Genomic DNA, 27732 nt, shown 5'->3' with positions numbered 1-27732 from the left:
CCCCTCCCCTCCCCGGGCGCAGGAGGGGAGCGAGGGGAGGGGAAGCCGGCGGGGTGTTTAGGGGGATTGTCATGGTTACCTCCCTGGCAAAACAAATGGCTCCACTGGATGATGATGATGATGATAGTGGTCACTCAGACAGCTCCGGACAGTGTGGGGTGGCCGGGGGGGGGGGGGGGGGGAGAAAGCCACCCTGGGGAGCCAGAACCGCCCCCCTTGGGGAGCCAGACACCCTCTCGGCTCCTCGCCACCGGGGCACATGTTGCTGCAGCCCGTTCGGTAAGACCCTTCCTCCCCCACTCCAGACCCGCCCTGGACCCCCCTGGTCCCCCCAGCCCCGCTACCCGGTGGGGAGGGTCCGGGGGGGGGGGTGATGCCACCGGTTGCCGAGGTGGCTGGTGGTGCAGCGCTCCCCCACCCCAAGCCCCGGCGCTCCCTCCTCTCCCTCCCTTTTCCTCTCTCCTCATCTCCCTCACTCCCTGTCTTCCAGAGACAAAAGCGCTCCGCAGCCGTGCCTGTCGCCTTCAGGATTCCTCCTGTCCCTCCTGCCCCCCCAGCCCGGCCGCAGAGGGGCTGGAAGAGTGGGTGAAGTTGCTCCAACCCCCCCATTCCCTTCCTCCTCCTCCTCTCTCCCAGGAAAGGTAAGAAAAGCAGTGGCTACTCTCCGTTTGCTCCTGCACCTTTTTAGCTCCGCAGGGGTGGGTGTGAGGTGCGTGTGTGTGTCTGTGTGTGTGTGTGTGTCACTTCCCAAGGCTGTGCGCGATCCCAGCACAAAGCAGCTCACTGAAGAGATCCCTGTCATAATATTTCTGCAGGCACAAGCCTACACTTTGAAAGCTGCTGCTTCCCAGCCTTGCCTTTTCCCAGCTGGATAGTGAGTCCCAGAGCATCCCATCCCTCCCCAAAATTGTGCAGGCATCAGTAGTGACTGTCTCCATCTCCCTGCAGGCAGAGGACAGGGGTGGATGGGGGGGGGGGGTGATGCTGCAGGTGACAGGCTCTTGCTCTCCTGGGCAGCCAGGTGGGATATCCTGGCTGTGGACACACTGTTTGGGGAAGGAGGACTGACCTTGGCAGGGTGAGGGGGGCTGATCTCAACAGTAAGGGTCAAAGCAGCAAGACCTGGCTTGTATCTGCCACGTTGGCTGGGGCATGGCAGGGCAGGGATGGATGGGGAAGGGCTGTGCTGCTCCTGAGGGCCCTACGTGTCTCCTTGGATCCAGACACATTCCAGTTATGGAGTTTGGCAATTTTAGCCCAGCAGAGGGTTGTCTGGGCTAACACCCCCCCCCCGCTCTGGTTCAGCTCAGAGATCTTCCCCCAGCTGCAAGCCTGGCAAGGCAGGGGTTATCTAAACCTTGTGTCAGAAATGAGTGATTGACAGCTCTAGAAAGGGGCTTGGGACGTGAATCCACATCCTTGAGACCCAGCTCTGGGGCCAGGCTGGTGGCCCCAGACATCTGCTAGGGGTATGACTGGCAGATCCCAAAATCCGTCTCTGCCAGGGCTGTCAGTCACGTTCCAACCTGGCACTGCATCACCCCAGGAACGAGGACCCAGCTGCTTTCACTGGGTGCTGGCAGGAGCAGCTGCTCCCCAACACCATATCCCCAATCTCCATATCCAAGGCCTCAGGGAGCCCTTGGGGACACCCCAAAGGGATGTGTGTCTCTGCCCAGCAATCTTTGTCACCTCTGTGGCAGTGGGGGGCCATGTTGTCACCCTTCCAGGGCCTGCACTGGATGTTTTTCTGCTTTCCCCATCAGGTGTGATACCCTACTTGAGTTTGAGGTTTGGGGAGACTGGAGGTGGGAGAAAAACTCCTGTAGCTTTTCCTGGGAAGTTCCCACAGGTCTGCCATTGTGGATCCCTAGCTCTTCCAGACAGGAGAGTGCTGTGTATGCTTTGGAAACACCATTTGTCCTGGTGCTTCCTAGAGATGTTTTGGGGGTTGATCCCAGTTCCCTGGCCAGGTTTGAGCCTCCTGCTTTGGGGGAAAGCAGCTGGAGGGGTCCTGTATGTCTTAGTCGTGACCTGCAGATGATGTGGGTCAGGTGGGTAAAGTCAGGGGGCCCTCAGCAGCATGCCCACATCTTCTCCCTGAGCCCTGCTGTCCTTGAAAACCAGGGAAAATTCCCAAGTGTGACTCTACTTAAAAGCCCTGAAAGTTTGGGAGGTGCAGGGCTTCTCCTGTCTCGGGATTGCAAACAGGGGGGAATTCGCTTCCCCGTGGGGATTGCCCAGGGATGCTGGTGGAGGGTTGTGGTGCAACAGGCACCTTGTCACCATCCTTGTCCGGATCTGTCCACCTGTAAATCTCCACAGGGCACTCCGGCTGTTGCCATCCTGGCCAGCCACTGGATGTCAGTGTTGCTTGAGACAGAAGAAGAGGAAGGAATATTTTACCCGGCTGGAGGAAACCAGGCACCCGCTGAGCAGTGAGGATGTGCCCCCCAGGTCTGGCTCGGACCTGGAGATGTGATCTCCAAGGGAACCCGTTTGGGGCCGGTCAGGGGTTAGGGCAGGGTGGGGCAGCGAGTCAGCAACCCAAAAGTGCATCTGTCGCAACGTGTGGCACCAGGGCTGGGCTTCACATGGCTCTTCATATCTTGGGGGGCTAAAGCAGCCGGGGCTGCCCCTGGGCATCTACCCTTCAGGCAGCAGGGCTGGGTGTGGCTGTGTTGGCTTTTATTCCAGCTCCTGGTTTGGCTCTCCCTGTCCTGTTGTCAGCTGTAGGTGCCACAGCCCCCGTGGTGTGGCACTGCTGCGACCCCAACGCATGGCTGGGAGTCAGGTCCTGTCCGAAGCCAGGCTGTGTGCTCACAATTTGCTCTGTTTTTCCATTCAATACCTGAAAATACACCTCAGAGGAGCATTATTCTGCCTCTGTCTTTACTCCACGCGCTCAGACAGATTTTTTTTTGAGGGCACATCAGTGCTCAGAGACACAGACAGACACCCAGGGCAGCTCTGAGCAGCACTCCAGGCATCGCCCCCCCCTTTTTCAGGCACGTGAACGCATTTGCCAACCCAATCCTTGAAAATTCAGCCCCAGCCTCGCACTGCTGGGACAGGCACCCGCAGCCATGTGGAGGGGCTGGAGCCCGTGCTCCAGATCCCAGCCCTGCGCACTCTGCACGTCAGCGGGACCGTCCGCAGACGTCGGAGCAGCATCAGCACCTTCCCCGTCAGGCGGGCACGGGAATTGGCCGAGGGAATTGCCTGGAGTGGGGGGAGCACGCTAGTTACTGCGTCGCTCCCTCCTCCGTGGCCAGGAAGAGCAGTGGATTGTCATGGAAAGAGTGTTTACAAAGGAAGGAAGGAAAAAAAAAAAAAAAAGGGAAACGCAGTAGCATCCCTGCGGTGTGCCAGGTCTGGAGCATGGGACAATATCTGTCCCCAGCCCTGAGCTACCCCCCAGCTGATGAGATTACAGGTGTGGGGTATTCGGGGGGGCTGAAGGTATTTACCAGTGGTTTCCCTTTTTCCCCGGGATGCCAGACGCTGTGTGAGGCCGTGGGTTGGGAGCAGGTCGGTGGGATGGCCCCGTGCCTGCCCCAGGGCACGTTTGGTGGCAGTGAGAGGGCACCCTGAGGACTGGGGGGGGTGCAAGGATACCCTGTGCTGCCGTGATGCTGGTGGTAATTTTTGGGATGCAGCGTCCTGCCAGCTGAGTACTGAAGGTGCAGCCCTGGGACCTGGATGGAGACCGAGCTCAGGTCCTGGAGTGGCAAAGGCAGGATGGGGAGCAGCTGGGGGGCTGGTGATGGGCTCCTGGGGAAACAGGAGAGAGATGCCAGCTCTCCCACTGCTCTCCCCCACTCCAGCCTCCCCACTCTCCTTTTCCATGCTGCAGTCACTTGATGGCGTTGGTGACACGATGTGTGCAGAGCAGCCCCATGGCTGTGCTGGCCACATCCCCATCCACAGGGTTTTTGCTGGGAAGAGCCCCCCAAGCCCTCCCTGTCCTTGTAGGGCTGGTTTTTTTGGCTGGCACAGCAGGCAGGGCTAATTGCAGGCTCCTCTGGACCCCTGGGATCTGTGGGAAAGGTGCAACTCTCCTGGCTGGCTTTATACAGGACATGGCACAGGGCTCTGCATCCCACCAAAGGTCCCTTAGTGCTTGTCCTGGCCCAGGTGATGCAGAAATCCCTGCTGGCAGAGTGGTTCCCATGGGAGCCATGTCCCCAGTCTCCCACAGGTGAGGGGCTTGGATCTCAACCATAGCTCTGCCCTAAGTCTCTGCAGCCAAGGGAGCTTCTGAGCTAAAATCACAGCTCCTGGAGCCCAAATTCACACCTCAGGCAGCACATAATGAATTCTTCATTCTTCAAGCTGACAGAGAGCATCTTCACCTTGTTATTTCCTCCTTTCTTTCTTCCCTAAGGCAAAGTAATACCCCCCCTTTCCTTAAGTGCCCCACCTGGCATTTAATCACTTCCCGATGTCCTGATGGCCTCTGCCACGTCCTGCAGAGAGGGGACCCTGTAGCAGGTGGAGCCTTGACAGCTCCTGACTTTACAACATCCCTGTTGGCACGGCTTGGAGCACCTCGGTGTGGAATGGGCTCCCCTGGCTCAGGCAGGGCTCCTGTGTTGGAACAGCCGAGCTGGATGTGCTCCTGCATCTCCTCATGCACCCCATGGATGCACCCCCTGACCTCCCTGGGCAGCCCCTGGCGTGAGCAGCACTTGAGGGGACAGGAGGGGAGGATTAAATCGGGAATGGCAGAGGTTGTTGGCTGGGATTCAGAGGCGTGCCTTGGGATTACTGCCCTCCATCACCATCCCAGCCAGCCCTTCTTGCTCTCCCTACCTCTCTCCCTTTTTCCTCTCTTAACGCCGTTTTCCTGCCCGAGTGCTCGCGGGGCTCGTGGCCTTGATGTCTGCTGCTCACGTCTTCCGTGGCATTTGCATATAAAGGTGGTTTTTAATAACGCAGGACTGGTAGGAAATGAGAAACTGATGTATTTCAGTGCTTCTGGCTCCTCCTGGGCCTTGTAAATCACTGCACAAAGCACTGCAGAGCCAGCCGGGGAGAACTGCTGCCTAGCAACTTCTCCCGATGCCCCGGGGGAGCGGGATGTGGCCCTGAAAGCCACCTGAAAGGTCTCCTTTAAAACCCTCGGGCTTGGGGGAGAGGAGCTGGAACAGAGGAAAACCTGCTCGGGGAAAAGAGTTGGAATGTAATTGGCAGAAGGAGCCACTTTGCATCTGAATGTCTCGGCTGAGCACAGCGTGGGATGAGTCAGCCTGTGCAGGAAGGATCTGTGGATGCGGGGCAGCACCTCCCCGAAATGCGGCGAGGATGAGGATGCCTGACTGCCTGCCTGCTCTTCCTTCCCACGGGATAAAGGAAAACTCTCAGGATCTTAGCCTTATCCCGGAGAAAGTTGTCATTTTGGATGGATAATGAGGAGCACGAGGGATAAAAAAAGGATGTTAATCTGTTCTGCCCAGACTCCAGCAGTGTGAGAGCTGGGGAGATACACGAGTGTGGATCTCTGGAGCCACTTGTCTCCAGCCAGTCAGGTTTGATCCCTTGTGCCAGCAGGGATATGGGAAATGGGTCTGCCATGTGTGTTCCCACCAAGTCTTGCTCTGTCCCCATCCCCCTAATGGAGCCACCAAGCCCAGGTCTCGTCCTCTCCGGTGTCACTCACCTTTCTGTCCTCAGAATTGCTAAAAAAACAACATGAGGTGACAGTGGCACACAAACATTTTGGGCACTTGGTGCTTCTCATTCACTCTCACCTTTCCACCTCTCTCCAGCTCCCCACCATCACCATCAGACCCCCGGGAAGATGCCAGGGCTGATTAACTGGGGGACCCTCTCCCCGCTGCCCCTCACCACGTCGGAGGTGACATCTTGTGTCAGCGGCTACGCCTTCGGGATGACAGCCCTGCTCACCTACCACAACCCAGACCCCCAGGCTTTGGAAGGCAAGTTTCAAGGAGTAAAGCTTGGGAAGGGAACTTTAGAGCCAGGCATGTAGCAGTGGTGGGTCTCTGTGCATGCCTTAAACCTTCAGATGCTGGTAGGAAGAGCAACCAAGTGTATTATGTCCGAGACTGCGATTTTTTTAGGTGTGAAAAATCCCTGGGAAGTGCCAAGAGGGTGCTGGCTGGTGGGTCCAGGGAAGCAGCTGGTGTTGCTAAAGCCCCTCCTGGCTGGCAGGTCTCTTTGTGTTCCCCTTGGATGAGGGCACGGCCGTCGTGGGCTTCGAGGCGGCCGTGTCCCGGCGCGTGGTGACGGTGCAGATCAAAGACAAAGCCAAGATAGATGACACCTACTTGGACAGCTGCAGCCTCCCCAGTGGAAGAGGTGAGGAGGTGGAGGGTGTTTTAGGGAATGTGGGGGAGAAAAGGATGGCAAGAGGAATGGGGAGGTGGTGGCAGGGGGCGGCTGGCTGGCATATGCCGTGGCATCGAGGGGGCTCCTTGTGAAAGGCTGAGTTGTTGTGGTGCTTGTGTCCCTGCCAGAAATGTCAGTCTTATCTGTTTTGGAAAGCACTGCTGCTTCTGGGCAGCCAAAGGAGTGATGCAGAAGGCTGGGGCTCTTTAGACAATGCTGATGTGTGCAGTGGGGGCTGCTTCGGGTGTTTGATCCAGAGATGGGGGGAATGTGTTCCACTGTTGTGTCACCATGTCCTCCTGGCGTGGTCCTGTCTCTGTGCAGGAAGGATCCTGATGGATGAGGACCTGGAGAGGATTGTTTTTGTGGCTAACCTGGGCATGATTCCTCCCCTGGAAAGCGTCTCCATCTTCATCAGCACCTCCTCTGAGCTGCAGACTACGCCCAGTGGGGCTGTGAGGGTCCTTCTGCCAGCTGTGTGTGTCCCCAGGGTCCCCCAGCCCAGCCTGGAGAATGCCAGCAGCCCTTCCAGCCACCAGCTCCAAACGTACGGAAAACCAGGGGTGGGCTCTGGCTGGGACTGATCCAGGGGGATACAGGTCTGGCCAAGGAGGACTTTGTTGTCACTCTGGGAGGCTGGAGAGCTGCTGCAAGCTCTTCCTCTGGGAAACCTCTATCCTGGGGGGATAGAACTCGTTCACAGGGTTTATTTGGGCTCATCTCACTGGCAGGGACAAGCAGCACTGTGGATCAGGGAGCCCGGATCAAGGGAGCAGGTTCTGCCTGGCTCAGCTGCTGGAGAGTGAGGCCACCAACCCCTTCGAGTACGAGTTCAGCTTCCACCTGGAGATTCGGGGGCCGTGCCTGCTGGCAGGTAGGAACACCAGTGCCATCCTGCTGCACTGGGATGGTCTATCACCTCCTCAAGGCAACATCCACACTCTTCCTCCTTCACTGCCCCTCAGTGTGGGATCTATTTTGACAAGTTAGCTCTGCTGAGGTGGATTTACCAGCACAGGGCTGATGCCAACACGGGTTCCTGTCCTCTGCCGCCCTGTCATCTCTTCTCCCTGGTCTTCCCAACCCTCAAACCCCAACGGCACCTTGGTTTTCCTGGGCAGGCGTCGAGAGCCCCACCCACGAGATCCGAGCGGACGCCGACCCCTCGGCTCGCTCCGCCAAGAGCATCGTGATCACCCTGGCCAACAAACACACCTTCGACAGGCCCGTGGAGATCCTCATCCATCCCAGCGGTAGGTGGGCTCTGCTTCCTCCCTGCTGGTCTTGCCCCTTCCTGGGATCTTCACCTGTGGCTCTGGGCACAGCTGGGTTAGCGCTGGTTTTGTGAATATTGTCAGGGTCGGGCTTCCTTAGGAGGTAATTCCAGACTCTCTCAAGGTATTCGGTGCTCCCCGAGCTCAAAGATGTTGCTGTTTTCCCAGGCTGCATCTCTGCCAAATGCAAAGTTTGGCCAAGGCTATTCTTCACTCAATTCTTTGCATTTCCAGAGCCCCACTTGCCTCACATCTTAATGGAAGAAGGTGACATGACACCCGCAGAGTACGAACGACACCTGAAGGGGAAGAATGATTTCATTAAAGGCACTAAGAAAGACCCCAGTGCCGAGAAAAAGGTGAGAAACAAAAGCTGCAGGTGTTAGCTGAGGCTTTCCCTGGACTGGAGCTGAGCTAGCAAATGATTCCTTGTTGCCAGCACCACTTATTACACTGTCCCTGTAAGCTCTGCAAGATCCTCCTTCGGAGAGGGGCTTGTGTGAAGGAAGAGGGGAAAATTCAGCAGTGCTGCTGATAAACTGAGTGTGGAAGGAGCTCTGAGATGGTTATTGTGTGTATAATTAGTGCTAGTCTAGCATAGCATAATTAGAGAGGTGCATTGTGATAGCATTAAGGGTATTATAATTATTGCAATGACACAGAATAAAATATTCTTTTAATTGCTCAGTAAATGTTTACTGTTTCTGGATATCTGTCAGAGAGAAAGAAGTGATTTTGCTTGGAATAATGAGCTGAACTGGAGACAAGGTAGGAGAAACTTCTCTTTGTTCTGCTGAGCAGCAAAGAGAAAAATATCTGTGCTGGGAGTTGTGCCTTGTCTTCCAGCAGTTCTGAAGGAATGAGTGACAGCCCAGAACCTCAGCGTGTCTGGGAGCAGATCAGGGCCTTCTGAGTTTCCAGGGTGGGCGTCTTCCCCTAAGGCACAGGTTGTGCTTGTGTGACCACAGCCCGGGGCTGAAGGTGTCAGCGCCTGTTTTACACACCCCAGAGCTCTCTGTGCACCCAGAGATGCTCATTTCTCCCTAAACTCCTTCTCCATATGCCTGATCCTGGGCCCTGCTTGGCAGAAATCCTGGACCTGCTGCAGGGATGGCTCCCTGTGCTCCTGTGACTTCTTCTGTCACCAGAAACCCGTCAACCTTCCTCTCCTTCCCTTTGCCCTCCACTCCCTCTCACAGGGCTGGGACTGCGTGTGCTCCTCTAACTGTGTTGAGTGTGGAACGAGATGGAACTCCCACGCTACGCCTTGGATGCTCCCTAATTATTCCTCTGTCTTTAGCACGTCAAATTATCTAAGGGGGGATCATTTCCCTGCAGGAAACCCATCTGTTCCTCAAGGGGGCTGGGAAACAACTGTAGGGAGCAGAGGAAATGCCCAAAATGTCTGGAGTGGATGATGGACTGGAATTGCTGCTCAGAGCAGGACACTGGGCACCTCTCAGCTTAAATTAAATTAGCCCAGAAATTTCAGCAGTAGATGATAATTAATTTTTCTCCTCTGGTTTGTTATGCAAAAGGCTTGGATGCTGTCAGCTGCAGGGTGGTGGGGATGGATGCACACTGGAATCAACTCTCCTCAATATGATCTGATTAGTTTACTGTAATTGGATAATGGGTGGAGGGGAACGAAAGAGAGGTGAGGAGGAGATCTTTTCTTTCTGGTTGACTTGTAGTAGCAGCTCTGAAGCTGTTTTCTGAAGGCTTGCCTGTTAAATTCCCTCCAAAGTCAGTGAGAAATCCCAAAATATGGGCTTAGCCTAAGCACACAAGGATTTTATGCCATGGATCTCCCAAGAGCATCGGAGGGAGTGCTGTAGGTAGGTTAGGACCACAATTCAGTCCTTGGACAAAGGCAGCAAGGATCCCCCTGGTCTGAAACGTGATAAACCAGGAATGATGACATATGGCTGCAGGAAAATGAGGATAGAAAAAGCTCTTTGATTTCCCCATGTCTGATTAATTTATACTCCAAAGTACGAGAGGACGAGCGAGAGCTGATGTGGCAGCGAGGTGCTTGTTCCTGTGAGTGAGACCCATCTTTTCACAGGGTCAGAGCAGCAGCACTGGGGCAGCAGAGCTGAAAGCAGAGCTCTTGCAAGTGTTGATCCACAGGGACTCTTGAGTTAGCGAGTTACACAAAATAAAGGCGGGTCGTTGGGTCGTAGATCGAGGAATATGACTCATGGCCAGGAAAAACAAGCCTGGTTATCTGGGGTCTGATTTACTGCTGGTGAAACCAATGAGAAGAGCAGTCAGAAAGAGGAGAAAACAGGCAAATAAAAAAAGCTGGACTGAGCTGTTGTTGTGGAGAGTGTTTCCACCCTCAGACCCAGGGGTGATGTGGGGTGGCCGAGCTCCCTCGAGAGCAGCTGAGGCCGTGAACCCTCGACAGCTTGATACACATGTAATAGCACATTATAAACCCATCACAAGGTGTTTTCACCAGTTTAATTTTATCCCATTTGTAATGAATACTTGAAATAGAAGGAGGGAAAATGCAGAGCCATTAGAGCTGTGTGCAGTGCAGAGACAGATCATGTGGGTTCCATTGAACAGTGGCCACAATGACCGGTTTGACTCTCCAAAGCCTTTCAATCCCTACAAAGAAAAGTGATAAAAGAGCTGGGCAGAAAAAGCAGCAAACCAGAGGCAGCAGGAATGAACTGAAGCAGTGAACACAGCACATTGAGGGCTGTATCTCTTGCTTCATTAGTGAGTGACCATGGAGAAAAACTCCGGTGTGCCTCGGTGGGATGCGAGGCTGTGCTAATGAACCAGGTTTTCGGGAAGGATCTAATGAAATGTTTGCAGAGCTGGTTTTGCAAGGTGCTGTGTAGGGCCAGGTCTTTTGATTTCTCCTCCAGGTTCTCATCCGAGCGTGCAGCTGCTCTGTAGAATTCCAGAATGGTTTGGGTGGAAAGGGACCTTAAAGACAATCCCATTCCACCCCCCCCCATAGGCAAAGACAACTTCCACCAGACCATATTGCTCCAAGCCCTGTCCAACCTGGCTTTGAACATTTCCAGGGATGGTGAATGCTTTTGTATGTGCCATGGGCCCTGATTTAGGCTTTCTGCCACCTGTTGTCCCCTGATCAGTGTGTGACTGAGGAGGCAGGAATTCCATTTACCCACGGAGCAGCTCCCCTGGAGGTACGAACAGAACAACTTCAGTGCACCCTTCAGTCACCTCTGAGGCCAGAACAAGCAGATTCTGGCCTGCAGAAGGCCACACACTTACATTTTCAGGCACACAGCCCTACTCTGATTCTAGTGCAAGTGAAATGGGGCAGAAAAATCAACCTCTTGATCTTTGTCCTTCTTTCTTGCAGACAGAAATCATCAGCAAGCGGCTGAACAAGGACATCCTCCACCACCCCGTCATCATGCTCAACTTCTGCCCTGACTTGAGGACTGTTCAGCCAGGCCTTCAGAATGCCCAGGGGGAGTTTATCTTCCTCATAGACCGGAGCAGGAGCATGAGCAGCGGGAACATCAACCGTGTCAAGGTACCTGCGGGAGGGGAAGCACCTGCATGTCAACAAAGGATGAATTTTAGAGAGCAGTGGGGGTGCTGAGTGCTGAGGAGTGTTCCTTATGAGGGGATGGGGGGTAATTATACGCTGTGGCTTTAGTCATCTCAGCCATGGGGCTTGTTAGGTACCCGCAGCGAAGCTCATTCTCCTGTTCTCTTCCTCATCTTCCTATCAGCACATCAAATGCAAAGTTGTTTTCTTTCCCTCTCTTGCTGGCATGTTTTGTGCATCCCTTCTCCAGTTCTCCCTGTCTCCAGGAGGGCTTTGGGTGATTTCTGTCTAGGGGACAACCCTCCAGGGTGCTCCAAGGGGAGCGACGTGCTGACCACGCGTTAGGAGATCTTTTGCTGAGGGGCACCTCTTGCCCCCCATGAAACATCCCTTTTCCAAACACAAATCAACAGCAGCAGCCTGGTGGAGGGTTATGGGAGATGTGCTGAGACCTCTGGATAAAAAGGGGCCTGGAGAAAGGCTTTGTCAAGATGTTTTGTGGGTCTGAGGTTCCCCTGTCAGATGTGACCCTTCATCCCGCACCAACCCCAGTGCAGGACCGTGCACTTGGTCTGTTGAACCTCATGAGCTTCACACAGACCCACTTCTTGAGCTTGTCCATCTTTTAACACATCTCCTTTCCCATCTGTCTCTGGTTTCCATGGGAACTGCTGGAGGACAGACACCTCCGGCAACAAGGATTGGGATGCTGGGGAGCCTGAAGATGGCTGTGGCAGGTCCCCTGGGATAGGGAGGCTGTTCCCAGAGGGATCAGGATATCTCTGAGTTGTACCCCCTTCCCTCAGGACCTTTAGGAATCTGGGGATCTCTGCCCCATGCCAGATTTTTGCTTTCCAGCTCACAGCATGGCTGGGTTAGGGCACCACAGTCTCTGCAGACTCCATGAAAGCTGGTTTGTCCCATGGGGATGGAGACCCTTGCAGGGACAGACCCCTTCTCTGGGAGGTCCTGAGCTGGGACTCCCATTGCAGAACTGTTGTAAAAACAGGAAAAAGAAAATATACTTCGTTGGAGATAGTGGAAATTTCAGAGGAGATGCCTCAAGGGAGAAACCCACTGTCCTTCTTTTGAGTCTGCCATCCTTGTTTGTCACTTGCAAACAAAAGTCCCTCTCAGGAAGGGCTCTTCTTGGTGGGTTTGGGTGGGTTTTGCTTGATGGAAACTTCTGCATCGTCCTCAGATGGCTGGATGAGTGAGGTGACAGGGCTTGGAGCTGTGCAGCCACAGGGATGCACAAAGGGATGAGATGGGATGGCTCAAGTGGAGCACGAGGGCATCTGGCCAAGGCAGCTGGGGTGGAAAGTTCAGAGGCTTAAATTCCCTGCAGCCAGTCCCTTTCCCATCCTGATGCAGCCAGGGAGAAGAGCCAGGCTGTGATGGTACATCGAGCTTGCTGGCAAAACTACACTAATAACTGGGGATTGACTTTTCTGGAAGCAAACATCCCTCCTTATTGAGTTGCTGTATAGATATTGAGTGCAACAGGATCAAGATCAATATTTACCATAAGAAGCAATAAATCTTCCTGGTTGCTGAAACAGCAACCAGGCATCAGTTGCCTGCTTTGGGAAGTGCTTTAACAGAAACATTTGGAAATTTGTATTTTTTTCCCTTGTAATTAGTTCCAAGATGGGATGTCAGCGCTGAGATCTGGAAGAGCCAGCATCCCAGGAGCCATCTGGGAGCAGTGGTATAAATACACCCTCGTAGGTTTGAGATAACAGCTTGGATTAAAGCACTCCAGAGCTTGTTAAAGGGCAGCCCTGTTCTTGTAGTCCCCTGATTTTCAGTGCTCCAGCTCTGCCGTGCTGAGTCTTGCAGGAGCTGGGAGCTGGACTGACCTGGCACCACGTCCCTGGTGGTCTCAGGCGGGTTCTCTGTGTACCCTCTGTGCTCACTCGGTCTTTGCCACTGCACAGGCCAACACAAGGTGGCTGTTCCTGCTCATTTGACCTTGGCAGCTCCTCCTGGGACTGGCTCTAGGGTTTCTGCTGCCCTCGGCAGACTGGCAGGAGTCTGCCTTGATCAGCATTTAAAAAGAACCAAGCTGCTCTTGAACACTTTGCTTTACATTTTGCTTTAAATAAACATTTTGCTTTAAATTGGCTTCCTCTCCTGACATATAATTGCTCCTCCAAGCTCAAGAGCATCTTGGGCAGCTCTTGCCCAGTTGCTGCCCTCAAAAGCTCTGTCCTGGAGTTGTCCATGACCATCACAAATGTCTGTGACAATTCAATTTGCTCTTGCCTTATGTAAAGCCCAGGAATAGGCACGTTAGATAACCACCTCTGGTAAAGAAAATAGCTTTAAACTGTTGTCTCCCAGCTATTTTAATTGAAGCCAGCTATGAATACAAGAGAATTGGGGATGGGGGAGGCTTTTCCTTTTGTGTAACTTGGAGCTGTTTGTTTATTTTCTGCAAGTTTGGGCATTGAGATGCATTGCGTGTCGCACTTCTCAATTTCACACTCTGCTTCTCACCCACCAGCTCGGTGCTGCAGCACCGTGTTGCCAGCACAAATTGAATCCCTTAAAAACAAACACAAAAATTTGTTCGGCTCTTTGTTGGTCTTTTTTTTTTTGTTTTTTTTTTTTTTTTTCCCAAAGACTCCCCATTTTCCTCACCGCTTTGGGTCCCAAATACCATTCAGGGCCTCTGGAAAGAGCAGCGTCCCCGTTGCGGTGCATGGGAAAGAAACAGTTGGTTTTCTGGCAAATGCAGGTGGGAATAAGGTGGGATGGCTCCAGGCAGAGCTTTTACTGGTGAAGCCGTGGCAGCCAGAGAGAGTCCTGGGGTGCTGATTGTTTGTTTTCCACCCCCAGGATGCCCTGTTGGTCATTCTCAAGAGCCTGATGCCAACGTGTCTCTTCAACATCATCGGGTTTGGATCCACCTTTAAGACCCTCTTTCCTGCCAGTCAGGCCTATTGTGAGGTGGGTGAACCCACATTTCACAGAATCACAGACTCACAGACTGGTATAGGTTGGAAAGGACCTTAAAGCTCATCCCATTCCACCCCCTGCCGTGGGCAGGGACACCTTCCACCAGCCCAGGTTGCTCCAAGCCCTGTCCAACCTGCCCTTGGACACTTCCAGGGATGGGGCAGTCACAGCTTCTCTGGGCACCCTGTGCCAGGGCCTCCCCACCCTCAAGGGAAGAATTTCTTCCTAATATCTAATCCAAACCTACCCTTCTTCAGCTTAAGGCCATTCCCCCTTGTTCTGTCACTACATGCCCTTGTAAAAGGTCCCTCTCAGCTCTCTTGGAGCCTCTTTAGGTACTGGAAGGGGCTCTGAAGTCTCCCCAGAGCCTTGTCTTCCCCAGTCCAACTCCCTCAGCCTGTCTCCACAGCAGAGGTGCTCCTTGGTGCTCGGAGGGAGCTGGTGCTGACAATTCCACTGCTCCTTTGGGCAGGAGAGCCTGGCCCTGGCCTGCAAGAGCATCAGGAGAATCCGTGCTGATATGGGCAGCACCAACATCTTGTCCCCTCTGAAGTGGGTCATCCGTCAGCCCATCCACAGGGGCCACCCCCGACTGCTCTTCCTGCTGACGGACGGGGCCATCAGCAACACGGGGAAGGTTCTGGAGCTGCTGAGGAACCACTCCTGCTCCACCAGGTACAGAGGGATCACCCCTGTGGGGCCAAAATCCCGGCACAGGGAGGGACGTGCTTCTCCTTGGACGCAGCCCCATCTCACACACGTCCCCACTTCAGAGGCACAGGCAGGAGAGATTGCTGCTGTGAGCCATGGGAGAACCTCAAAGGGTTTGGAACAGATCCCAGAAGTTCAGATGCTTTTTAAACAATCAAAAGCAGGATAATTGAGCTGACAACTTCACAGCTCTTGTCTGATGCTTCCTGCTAGGAGAGATTGACATGCCAACAATCTTCCTTGCCTTTTTTTGTTTTTAATTTTTTTTTTTTAAAGCACATCTGGGGCTGGCCCCAGCTGCTTCCAGGATGGGGCTGTGCAGAATTGAATATGCTGAAAGGGAGCAATGTAAAAAGCAGCTAATTTGTGCCTCGAGCTCCCAGCCTGGCTTCCCAGCCCTGATCACAGGCTGTTCTGGTTTCTCCTCTGCTTCTTTAAGGGACACAAAACGTAAGAAAAATGTAAGAAATCCTCATTCCTCTTCCATCCCTCAGATTTCACAGCTTAGCAGGGAAGCTACTCTGTGGGTTTTTAGCTACATGGAGGTCTAATTGCTCCCCAGCTGTACAGGGCATCCCATCCCTTGCTCTTACAGAGGCGTGGGATAAATGTGATCAGCGTTAGAGTGTGGTCTCAGGTGACCCTGGAAGGCAGGATCATGTGCATGGCCCATCTCAAAAGAAGATCAGAGCCTTATCTGAGAGGGGTATGAGGCTGGCCTAGGATTTGCAGCCAGCTGAGGATTAAAAACCCCTAAGAGAAAAGCCCCTCATGTGGATGCAATTTGCTGCTGAAGGTGGTTTCTCTCTCAGTGATCCACTGCCCTGACCAAATGCCATATCCCACCCATCCCCATCCTTCTGGCTTCCTGCCACATCCATCCCCACCAGGCACTGCCATTCCTGCCTGGACTGCAGCTCAACTTCCAGCCTTCAGCCCGAACCGAATCCTGATTCACAGAGCTGGGAGTCAGGGGAGCAGCTCCTCCTTCCTTGAGAAAACGTTTATTGTAATCATGAGCAGAGACAATTAGTGGATCTTTAGTGCTATTGACCACAGGCAGCAGGGAAAAGAGGTGAACTGGCAACAAAGCAGCTTGTTTGTGTTTGCAGAGGAGGGCAGGGCTCGGGGTCCTGCTGGGAAGCCCCTGAGTGTCACTGCTGAAGGCTGGTCTTTGGGGAAGGGGTTTGAGGTCTGCTGAGAGGAGGGGGCTGGTGGTTCATAGAATCCCAGAATGGTTTTGGTGGGAAAGGACCTTAAACCTCATCTCCTTCCACCCCCTGCCATGGGCAGGGACACCTTCCACCAGACCAGGTTGCTCCAAGCCCTGTCCAACCTGGCCTTGGACACTTCCAGGGACAGGGCAGTCACAGCTTCACCACCCTCACAGGGAAGAATTCCTTCCCAATATCCCATCTAACCCTGCCCTCTGTCAGTTTGAAGCCATTTCCCCTTTTCTGGTCACTCCAGGCCCTCATCCAAAGTCCCTCTGCAGCTCTTTTGGAGTTCCTGTAGGCACTGGAAGGCTTCTCACCCTCCTGCCAGCCACCTCTACGAGGAGCTGGTTTGATTTCCTCTGGCCATAGCAGTGGGATGAAGCCGGGGGGATCTTCTGCCTGCAGGGAGTGGATGAGCTGCGTGGGGATGGGGGAAATGACTTGTCCCCTGGATTTTGATTCTCCCTCTCCCTTTGCAGGTGCTACAGCTTCGGCATCGGGCCAAACGCCTGCAGGAGGCTGGTCCGGGGTCTGGCTGCCGTGTCCAGGGGCAGTGCCGAGTTCCTGGCGGAGGGAGAGAGGCTGCAGCCCAAGGTACAGCCCCTCACTCCCCAGGGACCGCCCCAGGAGGCTCTAACGATGCTCTGGTTCAGCGAGGGGGGAGGTCACGGCTCCCAGCGGGTTTATTCCCCATCCCTGGTGCTGCCTTTCCACCTCCCCCCCCGGCAGCAGGTGGGCGAGGCGGGAGGGGATGAAGGAGCATCTCCATCTCCGGCTGTCGGAGGGAGTGGGAGGGTGTGTTTACCCTCTGCGTGGGGCTGGGGAAACGCGATAGCCGCGATACAGCAGCTCTGGCTTCAAAGGCAGCTGCTGCCTCAGACACCGGCGAGGGCAGAGGGACCGGCATCAGAGCAGCCAATTAGTTTTGAAGTCAGGCTCAGCCCTGGCTTTGCTCGGGCGAGAAGGACCCGGGGTTTGAGGGAGAGGAATGCGCTGCGATAGCTTTGCACATTAAGCCGGCTTTAAAGCCTGCTCATTTCCACTCTCCCCGAGAAGAGCAAACCCGTGTGCCTCGAATTCAGCTCTGTCCCCTGCTGAAAGCACAGTGCCCAGCTTGTCGCCCGCTGCATGACTAGACCCAGAGGGAATTGGGTCTTTAGCTCCTAAATATCTCTAAAAAGCCAGCTCCTGCCTTCGTGATTTGAAAATGAGGAGTTCAGCAACCCCCACGTCTGCAGGAACCTGGAGCACACAAAAAGCTCTGTAAGACAGAATGGCATCAACATTTCTGATGTAAATTAAAAGCAAAGACAGTGAAGAGAGAGGGTTTTTATCGAGCTATTAATAAGAGCTTTGCAGGCTGTGCAGCTCTGTGCCTTCAGCAGTCTGAGGCATCAATTAATGGCCTTATAAAGCACAGCCTTGTGTGTCTTCCCAAGCCTGTGAAAAAAAACAAGGAACAACAGGGAATATTCGAGCTGTTCTGCCTCAAAATCCGGTGTTCACTTCCCCTGGTGTGCAGAGAAGCTCATGTGGATGGCTCCCTGATAGGTTTGTCCATGAGCTATGTTGGTCTTCTCCACATGTATGATTGGCAGAGCGTTGCTGATCTCCGGCAGTGGCTTGTGCCAGCAAGGAGCTGTTCCAAAAATATTGGTGCTGTCACTCTGTGTGTGAATGTCATGGCTCGGGACAGGGATGGGGCTTGGACAAGTGAAGATCAACAGCTTTTCCTGGGTGCTGGGTGGGAGCAGGGGATGCTGCAAGATACTTCTGGCCACAAGCTCCCACCTTGCTCTGAGCCGGCAGCACATGCGGGATGAGCCCCGTGTTCCATCAATACCTACCCCTGGTAAAGAATCATGGAATCACAAAGTCATTTAGGTAGGAAAAGACCTGTAAGATCGTTGAGTCCAACCATTAACCCAGCACTACCAAGTGTGACCATGCCGAGGGGCTGGGGGTGCTGGGAGGGGTATGGAGTAGAGCAAGAGGGATCAGGCTGCCAGGAGAGGGTAGGAATCAGTTGATGGATTTGTTTGAAGAAATCTTCCCCTTCCCTGCAGCACACAGCACGTGCACCATGGCACACACAGCATGCAGCTGCTTGTTTCCCCTCTCCCCTCTGCTCCCTGCCTCAGATGATCAGGTCTCTGAAGAAGGCGATGGCGCCGGTCCTGAGCGACGTGTCCGTGGAGTGGGTCTTCCCCGAGAGCACCAAGGTCTTGGTTTCCCCTGTCAGCACCAGCTGCCTCTTCCCTGGTGACCACTTGGTTGGCTATGGCGTCATCTGTGATACCTCCCTGTACCTCTCCAACCCCAGATCCGTGAGTCCATGGGGCTGTCCCACGAGTGTGGGGCTGCCCTGGAGCTGAGGGGTGTTGGGGTCTGTGTACACGAGTGTCTCAGCTCTGCGCATGGCCAGGAGGTGTTTCCTTCTTCCTGACTCTGTCCTTAAGAGAGGTGGTGGATGAGACTTTGGGGAGCAGTAGTGGATGAGGGTGCTGGTGCCCAGGGGCTGGGATCTGGCTGATGGATGCACTGGTGGGACCTGTTCCCTCTCTCTGCTTTCCCACAGGACAAGCGGCGGTGTTACAGCACGATGCGCTCCCAGGAGTCGGGCAGCTCTGTCTTCTTTCACTCCCAGGAGGAGGGAGCAGATGTGGACAGCTGGAATCACTCCAGAGACTCGGAGGGCTCCTGCCCTGCCGAGCGCTCCCCCGACCACCTGGGGGTGGGCAGAGATCCCGGGGCAGAGTCGGACACGGACACGGGTCAGAGTCCCCTCTGTACACGCGTGGGTGTGATGGCCCTGTCTCCCTGATCAAGCTCCTGTCGCTGCTTCCCCGATTTGCTCCCCTGATAAATAAGTGTCTTCAGCTACAAAGAGCCAGAGGAGTTTGCAGGAGGGATGACAGATCTCCTGGGGCTTGAGCGAGTCTGTTTGGTTTGGATGTTTTATCCAAACCTGTCAGGAAATCAAGGGAAGCCCTGGAGAGCTGGATACCCTGGAGATTTTCAAAGCTTTGGCTTTGACCACATAATTATTTACAAGCTTCCCAAGCAGTGTGTGAAGGAGTGCAGTGAGCAAATGGGTAGCTCTGCTAGAGCATCCCTGCACCTGCAAAACAGCTTCCCAGTCAGGAGAGGGGGGGAATGGATCCCAAGCCCTGTCCCCAGGGTGTCCCCCCTCCCCACCATGGTTTGAGTGGGTGTTTGTGTCAGCAGCATTTGGCATAAAGCAGCTGGGGAAACCTTTGTTACTCACGGGATGTTATTCCCTTATATTTCGAGAGGAGCTGTGCTGTGCATCCCCTCAAACTTGTCAAAAGCAATGAGAAATCATGTCTTTCCAAGGCAAATTTTACTCTTGCTCTGACAGGAGAATGTCTGCACTAATTAAATTTCATTAGTAAACCCTTTGTCTTCTCCAGGGAGGCTTGGGGAAATGCAGTCAGGCTTCTTCTGTCTGAAAACTGCTCAGACGAAACCTCCCCAACCTGCTCTCTCAACATCCACAGGAATTTTGAGTGTTCCCGTTTCCTTTTGTGGTTTCATTAAAACTTTGCAGGGCTGAGGGTGGCCCCCTCAGTCCCGGGAGGGCCCTGGGGTGGGCCCTCTGCCTCCCACCGTGAGCCAAGGGGGGATGGCACCGGCTGATCCCGCTCTGGAGCAGAGCTGATCCTCTCTCCCACATTCAGGAATGGATGTGAAGGGTTCCTCCAGGAGACGAGCATACAGCACCACCCAAATCGCTGACCACAAGCCTGGCAGGAAGGTGCCCACGGCCAGTGATCCCAGCACAGCCCTGGTGAAAAACCCCCTTCGGAAAACCCACCTGCAGGACCTGCAGCAGGTCAGCCCCGACCCCTGGCAGGTGGATTTCCAGGTAGGTGATCCCTGGAGAGGGTTTACCTGCAGGTGGAAGCCAGCAAGGAGCAGCAGGAAACTATCAGAGCCAGGGAAAGGGTGTGGCTCACACTAGTCCTAAAATATAGATATAGATAATAGATACAGTTCTGCAGCATATCACAAACACATGGGAAAGGAGCCAAGCAGAGAGCAGAGTGCCATCCTGATATCCCACAGCAGTCCCTCCCCGTGGGAGCCCAGCTTTGCCCTGCTAAATTCCTCTCCCCTCACCCTGAGTGGCCTGTGCTTCACCTTGCTGCTCCTCTGCTCCCTCTTGTCTCCCTGCAGTTTGGGATTCAAACTCACTGCAAGGCTGTGGCACTTCTGTGCCTTGCAGGGAAAAGGAACTCGGTGCCAAAACAGATTCCCAGCTGGATCCACAGCCTTGTGCAGCATTAGGGCGAGATGTGGACCTGTGTGATGATACATCTGCTGAACAGGGTTATGTCCCCTGCCCACAGCAGGTGGAATTTGGGAAGATTTTACAACTCATCTATGGGAAGGGTGGGGATGGTTTTATCCCATCCTTGACATCACTGGGATGCTCTGCTCTGCAATCAGCATCTGCAGGGCTGGAAAGACCAGCAGCACTTTAGTTCCCATGGAAACTCAGAGTGAGGGATGTTTGGGGCTTTCTTTTCCCTTATGCTGTGGGTTAGAGATCGTTGGGAGAGGGGTGGGAGGTGAGATCAGGGGGTGAAGGGGAAGCAGGGCCAGTGCCCCACAGGGAGGGATGAGACCTCTGCCTTCCAGGTGCAGCAGGGAGGGTGGTGAACGTGAGCAGTGGTAGGTTTTAGGGGTACCAGTAATCTTCCCTGTACTGGAAAGGTCCACAGAGCATCCTCCTGCTCATGGGATGCTCAGTGCAAGGGCAGGGATGGAAACGACTCCCTTCTGGAGGGCAGCAAATGGTTAACAGCATCCATCCTGCTCTTCATTAAATGCAGCCTGCTTTTGCTCTCCCTCCTGCTGCCAGGGCTCCCAGCAGCTCTCCCAGCTCCCGGTCCTGCTGCCAGGGCTTGACATTTTCGGGGGTGTGAAGGCAAGCCCTCAGCTCGTCTCCACACGCACCGAGGTGGGAAGGAAAGGTCAGTGCCAGCAATGGGCAGCCTAAACCCCCAGCTCTATTCCCAGCTGGCTTCCTCTGGCTGGGAGGAGAGCTCAGGCAGGAGAAGGAGCAGGTTTTGAATGGAAAGGGTCTGGCAGGGGCTTCTTTGAGCAGTTTGCTTTTAAATATCTCAATATTAGCTTGGTAAGTAGCTCCTGGAGCTGTCAGCCTCCCATTTTTGCTGGTGGACTCATAGAGCACCAAAAATTATGTGGTGATGGAGGTCATGTATCATCCAGAGAAAATATTCTTTCATCCAGCATGGAAGTCCACCACTTTCTACCATCTCTGTCCATCACTGGGGTTGTGCTAGGAAAATAGAGAGTGTCAGTTTTAGGGGACCTTCCCACAGCCCTGGGGACAAGAATAAAACCCAGAGCTTGCAGAGGGGAACATCTGTGTGGGATGTGACACCAGAGGTGCTGGAGTGGGGGATTCATGTCTCCTGAAAGTGGAGAAATAGACTCATTAAAAAAAAAAAAAAAAAAAGATAAAAATTCCCTTCTCCCATCCCCTGCTCCTCTCTCCTTTCGTTACTAAGCAACTGGTCCTTGATCTTTCTGTCTCTCTTCTTTCCTTTGGTTCCCAAGTGAAGTCATTAAAATGTCTGGAGGGATGAAAATCATATTTCACCTTCTGCATGTCTGGGGAAGGAGCCCCTGGGGCCAGGGTCCCTTGGGGACGGACACACTGCAGGTCTGATGGAAGGCTCTGGGCACAAATTCCAGCCAGGGGTGGGCAGAGAGGGAAGGACTTGTGTGTGTGCAGGATTGCATCCCATGCTGGGGTCGGGCAGGGAGCAGGTGGGATCAGAAGGGACAGAGCAGGTCCATGCAGGGATCAGGGAGGACAGAGCAGCCATCATCTGCAGCTGATCCAGCCCTAACATCTGCTCTGCTCTCAGCCCTTCCCAGCCAGCCCTCATGGCTCTGCCACCAGGATCCGTGGCACAGGTGCCAGGCGCCCATCCCTGCTCCACCACGGCTGTGTGTCCTTCTGCCACGACGCCAACTCCCTGCCAGTGCTGGACGGGCTGCAGCAGACTCCAGGAAGGGGCTTTGAAGCACTTGATGCCAGTGTGAGCCTGCGGTCCTCGTCGGACAGCCGGAGCCCTGGGGACCCGGGTAACTGGCGGAGCAGGAGGACTGGCGTTGGGCTGCGTGCCACCGGGCGAAAATTAGGGAGGATTAATTACGGTTTCCTGGCGGCGGTGGGGAATTCAGCTCCCGGGGATGTGATTAATGATCTGCCTCTCCCCTCTCCGCAGAGTCTGCCCAGCATCCATCCCTCACGGTCGAGACGGAGACCTCCTCCGAATGGGAGCCACAGGACCTGGACATCAGCGCTGCCTGCGGCTCCCCGCGCTCCCCCAGGACCCTCTGCAAGGCGGTGGTGAAGGGGCTGAGGAACAACGAGCCCGTGCAGTGGGAAGTTCCCTTTGATATCCGCCCTCTCCTCCGGGAGCGGGAGAGCCAGGGGAACGGGGACACAGACCTGTGGAGTGAGACCTTCCACCACCTGGCAGCCAAGTCGGTCATCTGGGACTTCGAGCAGCTCGCCGAGAAGGAGTGTGAAATCGAGCACGGTAACACACTGCTGGCTGCAGGCACACCCTGCCCGGCATTTGGGGGGCTTTCCAGCAGCCTCAGGAATTAAAGCAAGAGCTTGGAAGTGGTGAAATATTAGGGAATGTCTCACACAGCTCCCAAATGATAGCTCCCTCCAGCTGCCTTGTGTTTTTCTCCTGCTTCTGCACATCAGCATGCCTGAGCTTGTGCTCCTTCGCACTCCTCAGGAGCGGGGCTCAATGATCCTTGTGGGTCCCTTCCAACTCAGTATATTCCATGACTCTACGATTCCTCTGCTTCATGCATCAGGTAGCATGGTTATTTTTAAGGAGCTGGGAGGAGGCATCAAACTCTGAGGATCCAGCAGCAGCCACACATCAGTGCTCTTGGCTGCACATCCCTGGGTCTTGTCAAACTTCTCCTCCATGAAGTGTATCTGGGCATGTAAAATAAGAGCAGAAGAAGCATTTTAGGCAGAGTTTAGAGCAGTACAGGGATACAGTCTCTGCTGGGTCTGGGAGCTGGGTTCAAGGTGTGGCCTGGACTCTGAGCCTGGTGTCCCTCCCTGGCAGGGTCCGGGCGGCGGTACCAGCTCAACGCTGTCCACACCAGCAAGGCCTGTAATGTCATCAGCAAGTACACGGCGTTTGTGCCAGTGGATCTGAGCACGAGCTCCTGCCTGCCCACCCTGGTCCAGTACACCCACACAGGTAACGTGGTGTGAAACGTCCTGGGAGGGAGAGTGTCACTGAGAAACCTGGCTCAGGGTAAACCCTGTGAAGCCACAGCTCAGTGCTGCACCAGACTACGTACCCGAGGCCATGGCTGAGCTCTTGGTGGTAAGAACCTCTTCCCATGGCCAGGGAAAAGGTCCACTCTTAGGCCTGGATGCCCAAAGATGCCCAGAGAACCACAGAATGGTCTGGTTGGAAAGGACCTTGAAGATCATCAGTTCCACCCCCTGCCATGGGCAGGGACATCTCCCACTATCCCAGGTTGCTCCAAGCCCTGTCCAACCTGGCCTTGGATGCTTCCAGGGATGGGGCAGCCACAGCTTCTCTGGGCAACCCGTGCCAGGGCCTCACCACCCTCACAGGGAGGAATTCCTTCCTAATACCTAATCTAAACCTGCTTTCCATTGGTTTGAAGCCATTCCCCCTTGTCCTGTCACTACAGCTCCTGACCAAACGCATCATCCTGCGGGTTTTGTTGCCATAGTGTGTGTGCCAGTCCCTCTCTAACCCTGGCCATTCCCTTCTCTCGTGCCAAGGGGCAGCATCCAAGCAAGGCAACCAGAGGAGCCTGAGCTCAGGAAACAGAAGGCATCGTGGCCTTTCCCCTGGACGTCCCCAGTCAGCCTGTGGCCAGAATGGAGACAATAGATTTTACAGCACGAGTAAGATTCCCTGGGGTTTTGTCTCCTTCCTGGTGTTACAGATCTCAGTGGTTTGGAACATCTCTGGTCTTTTTTAATTCTGCCTTCTTCTTCGGATGCATTGCTCACCAGACACGTGTCTGGCTGGAGCTCATCTCCTCAAATGGGGAAGAAGCTTCAATTTACCCTGAAACCCTGAAATCACAGGTCATGCTGCTGACAGTCCTTGGAAGTTAATTGGCAGCCGTAACAGAGATAACACGAGGGATGAAACGGGTGTAATTAGAGGCAAGGGGATGTGAGACACTTGCTTGTCACCAAATCCTCCACTAATGAAGACGAGTTGGATTGGACCTTGTCTGGCACTGTCAGAGCTGCAGCTGAGTTAACGTGGCCCTGATGAGGCTCATTCCCCCGATGATGCTGCGGGGAGGGAGAGCGGCGGTGCCGCAGCGGGGGCACGGCAGGGGTTTCAGCTGGGTGGTGTTCCTGATGTGGCTCCTCCATTCCAGATGCCGAGGAGAGCAGCCTGTCCCCCTCCAGCACCCCTCCCTCCTCTGCCTGGGAGCGTTGCCGTCTCCCTGAAGGTAGGAAAAGAGCTGGTGGCGCCTGGCAGGGTGCAGCTGCATCAAGTCCTCTTGGATATCTGGGCTCTTGACCAAATATTTTGCTGAGTTTTGGGGGGTTTTATAAAACTTTACGACCTATTTAGGCTTGTGAACACAAGACCTGACTCTTTTTGGGGTACAAAGGATGGAACCTGATGCAACTGTTGGTATAAATCTCCCCCAGGCTCATTTTTAAGAGGTGTGGGAGTTTTATTATCCACACAGGAAAAATGAGGCAAGGGGAGAGGAAGGATTTTGCCAAAGACTCAGCAGATGGACAAACCTGCCCACGTCCCAGGACCCTGTGCTCCCTTTCTCCTTCCTGTAGCATATCATTTACCCCCAGCTCTGTTTCTTCCCAGGGCCACTCCAGAGCGTGTCTGCTTCCTCTGCACAAGCCCAAAAATCCATTGAGAGGCTTTTTGCTGCCAGGTATGGACCAGCTCAACCTTAGCAGGTGCCTTTTACCTCCCTGGGTCTGAAGTGAACACAAGTGAGGGGGAGAGAGAAAGGACGTCCAGGGACAGCAGCCAGAGCTGGGACCCAGCATGATGCCATTGTCTGGGGACCGGGGGAGGGCTTTTGGAGGAGAGGGTGGGAATCAGGAGGAGCATGGAGGTTACAGTCACCTTTTTGTCCTCCTCAGGCTGACCCTCAATAAAACCAGGCTGCTGGTTCGAGCTGCCAAAGGGTTCATGAGTAAATCTCCAAACCGAGGGAGCAAAGCCAGCTCTGAGGGTGACAATGAGAGCATGAACTACCTTCCCCTGGTGAGCAGCTCCTTCCTGGGTCTTGTTGGGGTTGCGTGGTCATTGCAGGGGAGCAGAGGGAGGATGCCCCCAGATCTCTCCTCTTGCTGTCTCTGACAACCACGTCCAGTGGTCTGCTCAAAGACAGAGAGCTGCTCCACCCATCCACACCTTTTCCCTGAACTTCCCACAAGTGGTTGGTGCCTCAGAGCTTCCCTGTGTGCCCACCATCCCTTGCAGGTGTCCCTGCAGCTGGCCTGTGGTGCCTTTCTCCTGAACTCGGCCTTCTGCAGTGCCGTCAACATCCCCATGGAGAAGCTGAAGTGGACGTCGCCCTTCGCCTGCCACCGCCTGTCCCTCAGCCCCTCCAGCTCCTACAACACCAAGAAGACCAGTCCCTCCATGGAGCACAAAAACTTTGGCTCCAGCCAGCAGCTCCTGGTCCCCGATGGGCACGGGAAGAGTCCCACCAGCAGAGACACCGCTCGGGGGGTGGTGCTGGAAGGCCCCGGCAGCCACACGGAGGACAGCGGGCGCCTCCGGCACTCCTCGGGCAGCGCGGTGGAGAGCATCTCCAGAGCCCTGACAGCCGAGAAGGAACTGTCCCCCCCGGCCATCACCGTCCGCCGCTTCTCCTCCCCGGAGAGCACGCGGGGCTCGGCCGAGCGGGAAGCCGACGGCGGCCGGGGCTCGGAGACAGACGGCTCCGAGGTGCAGGCACTGCTCCTCCACGTGGAGCTGCAGCAGCAGACGGAGCCCGAGGGGATGCTCTGGGCCACGGCGGTGGCCCTGGCCTGGCTGGAGCACAGCTCAGCTTCCTACTTCATCGAGTGGGAGCTGGTGGCTGCCAAAGCCAGCCTGTGGCTGAGCGGGCAGGACTTCCCGGAGGGATCCAGCCTGGCCACAGTGAAAGCTGCAGCCCAGCAGCTCTTTGTGCTCCTCCGGCACTGGGATGAAAACCTGGAGTTCAACCTGCTGTGCTACAACCCAGGCAGTGTGTAGAGAGGGTGAGGAGGGACGCTTGGGCGGATTACTGAGGGTGCAGGAGCAGGGATCAAACCTTAAGGAAACACCTCCAAGCCTTCAAGGAGCTCCTCTGCTGCAGGGCTATGTGTGTTTATTAGAGCAAACCCTGTGAATGGAGCAGTCCAGGCTCCATCCTGCACTCAGCAGTTGGAGTTTTGCCCTGGGAGGGAACCTTCAGCTGCTCTTGCTATTTATTTTCAGCTGGAACAGCACTTCCAGCTACAGCAGTTTCCTCTGATCCTGGTTCCTTCTGGTTCCCAGAGCAGATCTTGCTGCCTACTCCACTTGCCCTGTCCGTGCTTGGGCTGCCTCTTCCCAGTCCCAAATTGCTGCCAAGCCCCTGCTGCAGCCCCCCAGCCCTGAGTCCCTGCCCTCCTGAGGCTCCTGACTGGCTCCTGCCATCTCAGATGGCTTCCAGGGAAGATTAACATCTGACAACATGCTCATCACATGGATCAAAGGGAATCTGGGCTGGGAATGACCATCTGAACAGCAGCCCTGCTGTCACAGCCAGGAGGATCAAGCCCAGCCACGCACCAACAAGCTGAGCCAGTTGGAGACTGGGACCAAACCCCATCCCATCCACACGGTGCTGGGCTCCCTCAGCCCCCCTGCAACCCCAGAGGGAGTTTGTGAGACCCCTTGCAGCCAATGTGTGCCTTCAAAGCTTCACAGGCAGAGCAGGGGCACCTGGGATTGAAGGATCAAGTGCCTATGGAGGGAATCGCACGTCTCTGTCTCTGGCATGGCTGTGATGCCCGTGGAGCCCATCCAAAACCTGCTGCCTTTCACTCCTTTCCTTGGCATGGAGCAGCCTTGCCATGTCCCACCAGGCTTCTGTCTTGTGTCTGCATGTCTGGGGAGCAGATGGGAGGGACAATGGGGACCCCGAGCACCCCTCTGGTCTCTGCGCTTGGCGTCACCTCTCTGGGGTCCCCAGGAGCTTCTCTCTGGTCTCTGCTCTCAGTGTCAGCTCTCCAGGGTCTCCAGGCAGATCCCTCCAGTCTCTTCTCTGGTGTCACCTCTCCTGGGTTCCCAGGACCGTGAACAAACTCTCTGGTCTCTGCAGTGGTGTCACCTCTCCGGGGTCCCAAGGAGGATCCCTCTGGTCTCTGTTCTCAGTGTCAGCTCTTCAGGGTCCTCAGGAGGATCCCTCCAGTCTCTGCTCTGGTGTCACCTCTCCAGGTCCCCAGCTGGTGATGCTCAATGGTGCTGCAGGTTTGCTGGCCAGGTGCCTCAGCACAGTCGTGTTCTCTGTTGCAGAAGTGTTGTTGTCCCAGTAAATCACAGCCTGCTTGACTTCCCGGTGTGAGTCTTTT

The 27732-nt window shown here is 54.8% G+C and overlaps 1 protein-coding gene across 3 annotated transcripts; it reads left to right on the top strand.

Moving 5' to 3' along the window:
• Positions 1–187: 187 nt before the first annotated feature.
• On the top strand, positions 188–27712 carry VWA5B1 (von Willebrand factor A domain containing 5B1). Of its 3 annotated transcripts, none has more exons than XM_027736417.2 (23): positions 188–279; positions 491–641; positions 5772–5942; positions 6178–6324; positions 6679–6901; positions 7086–7228; positions 7476–7607; positions 7863–7987; positions 10981–11157; positions 14020–14130; positions 14612–14814; positions 16547–16661; positions 18209–18394; positions 18646–18841; positions 19769–19956; positions 21992–22211; positions 22355–22672; positions 23228–23365; positions 23926–24051; positions 24543–24617; positions 25001–25070; positions 25285–25408; positions 25628–27712. In XM_027736417.2, the coding sequence occupies exons 3-23, from the start codon at positions 5804–5806 to the stop codon at positions 26387–26389; spliced, it is 3918 nt and encodes a 1305-aa protein (XP_027592218.2). In that variant the 5' UTR covers positions 188–279; positions 491–641; positions 5772–5803; the 3' UTR covers positions 26390–27712. The 3 variants fall into 3 exon arrangements, with proteins under 3 accessions (XP_027592218.2, XP_027592217.2, XP_039242274.1); XM_027736416.2 differs by having other exon boundaries at positions 18134–18394; XM_039386340.1 differs by lacking the exons at positions 188–279; positions 491–641 and adding an exon at positions 5108–5531 and having other exon boundaries at positions 18134–18394.
• The last annotated feature ends 20 nt before the right edge of the window (positions 27713–27732 follow it).

This window comes from Pipra filicauda, unplaced genomic scaffold (assembly GCF_003945595.2).
Source record: "Pipra filicauda isolate LSUMZ 115617 unplaced genomic scaffold, ASM394559v2 scaffold47_size6085603_pilon, whole genome shotgun sequence".
Classification (NCBI taxonomy): Eukaryota; Metazoa; Chordata; class Aves; order Passeriformes; family Pipridae; genus Pipra; species Pipra filicauda.
Note: the sequence above shows the minus strand (reverse complement) of the source record. Positions and strands in the feature narration are given on the sequence as shown.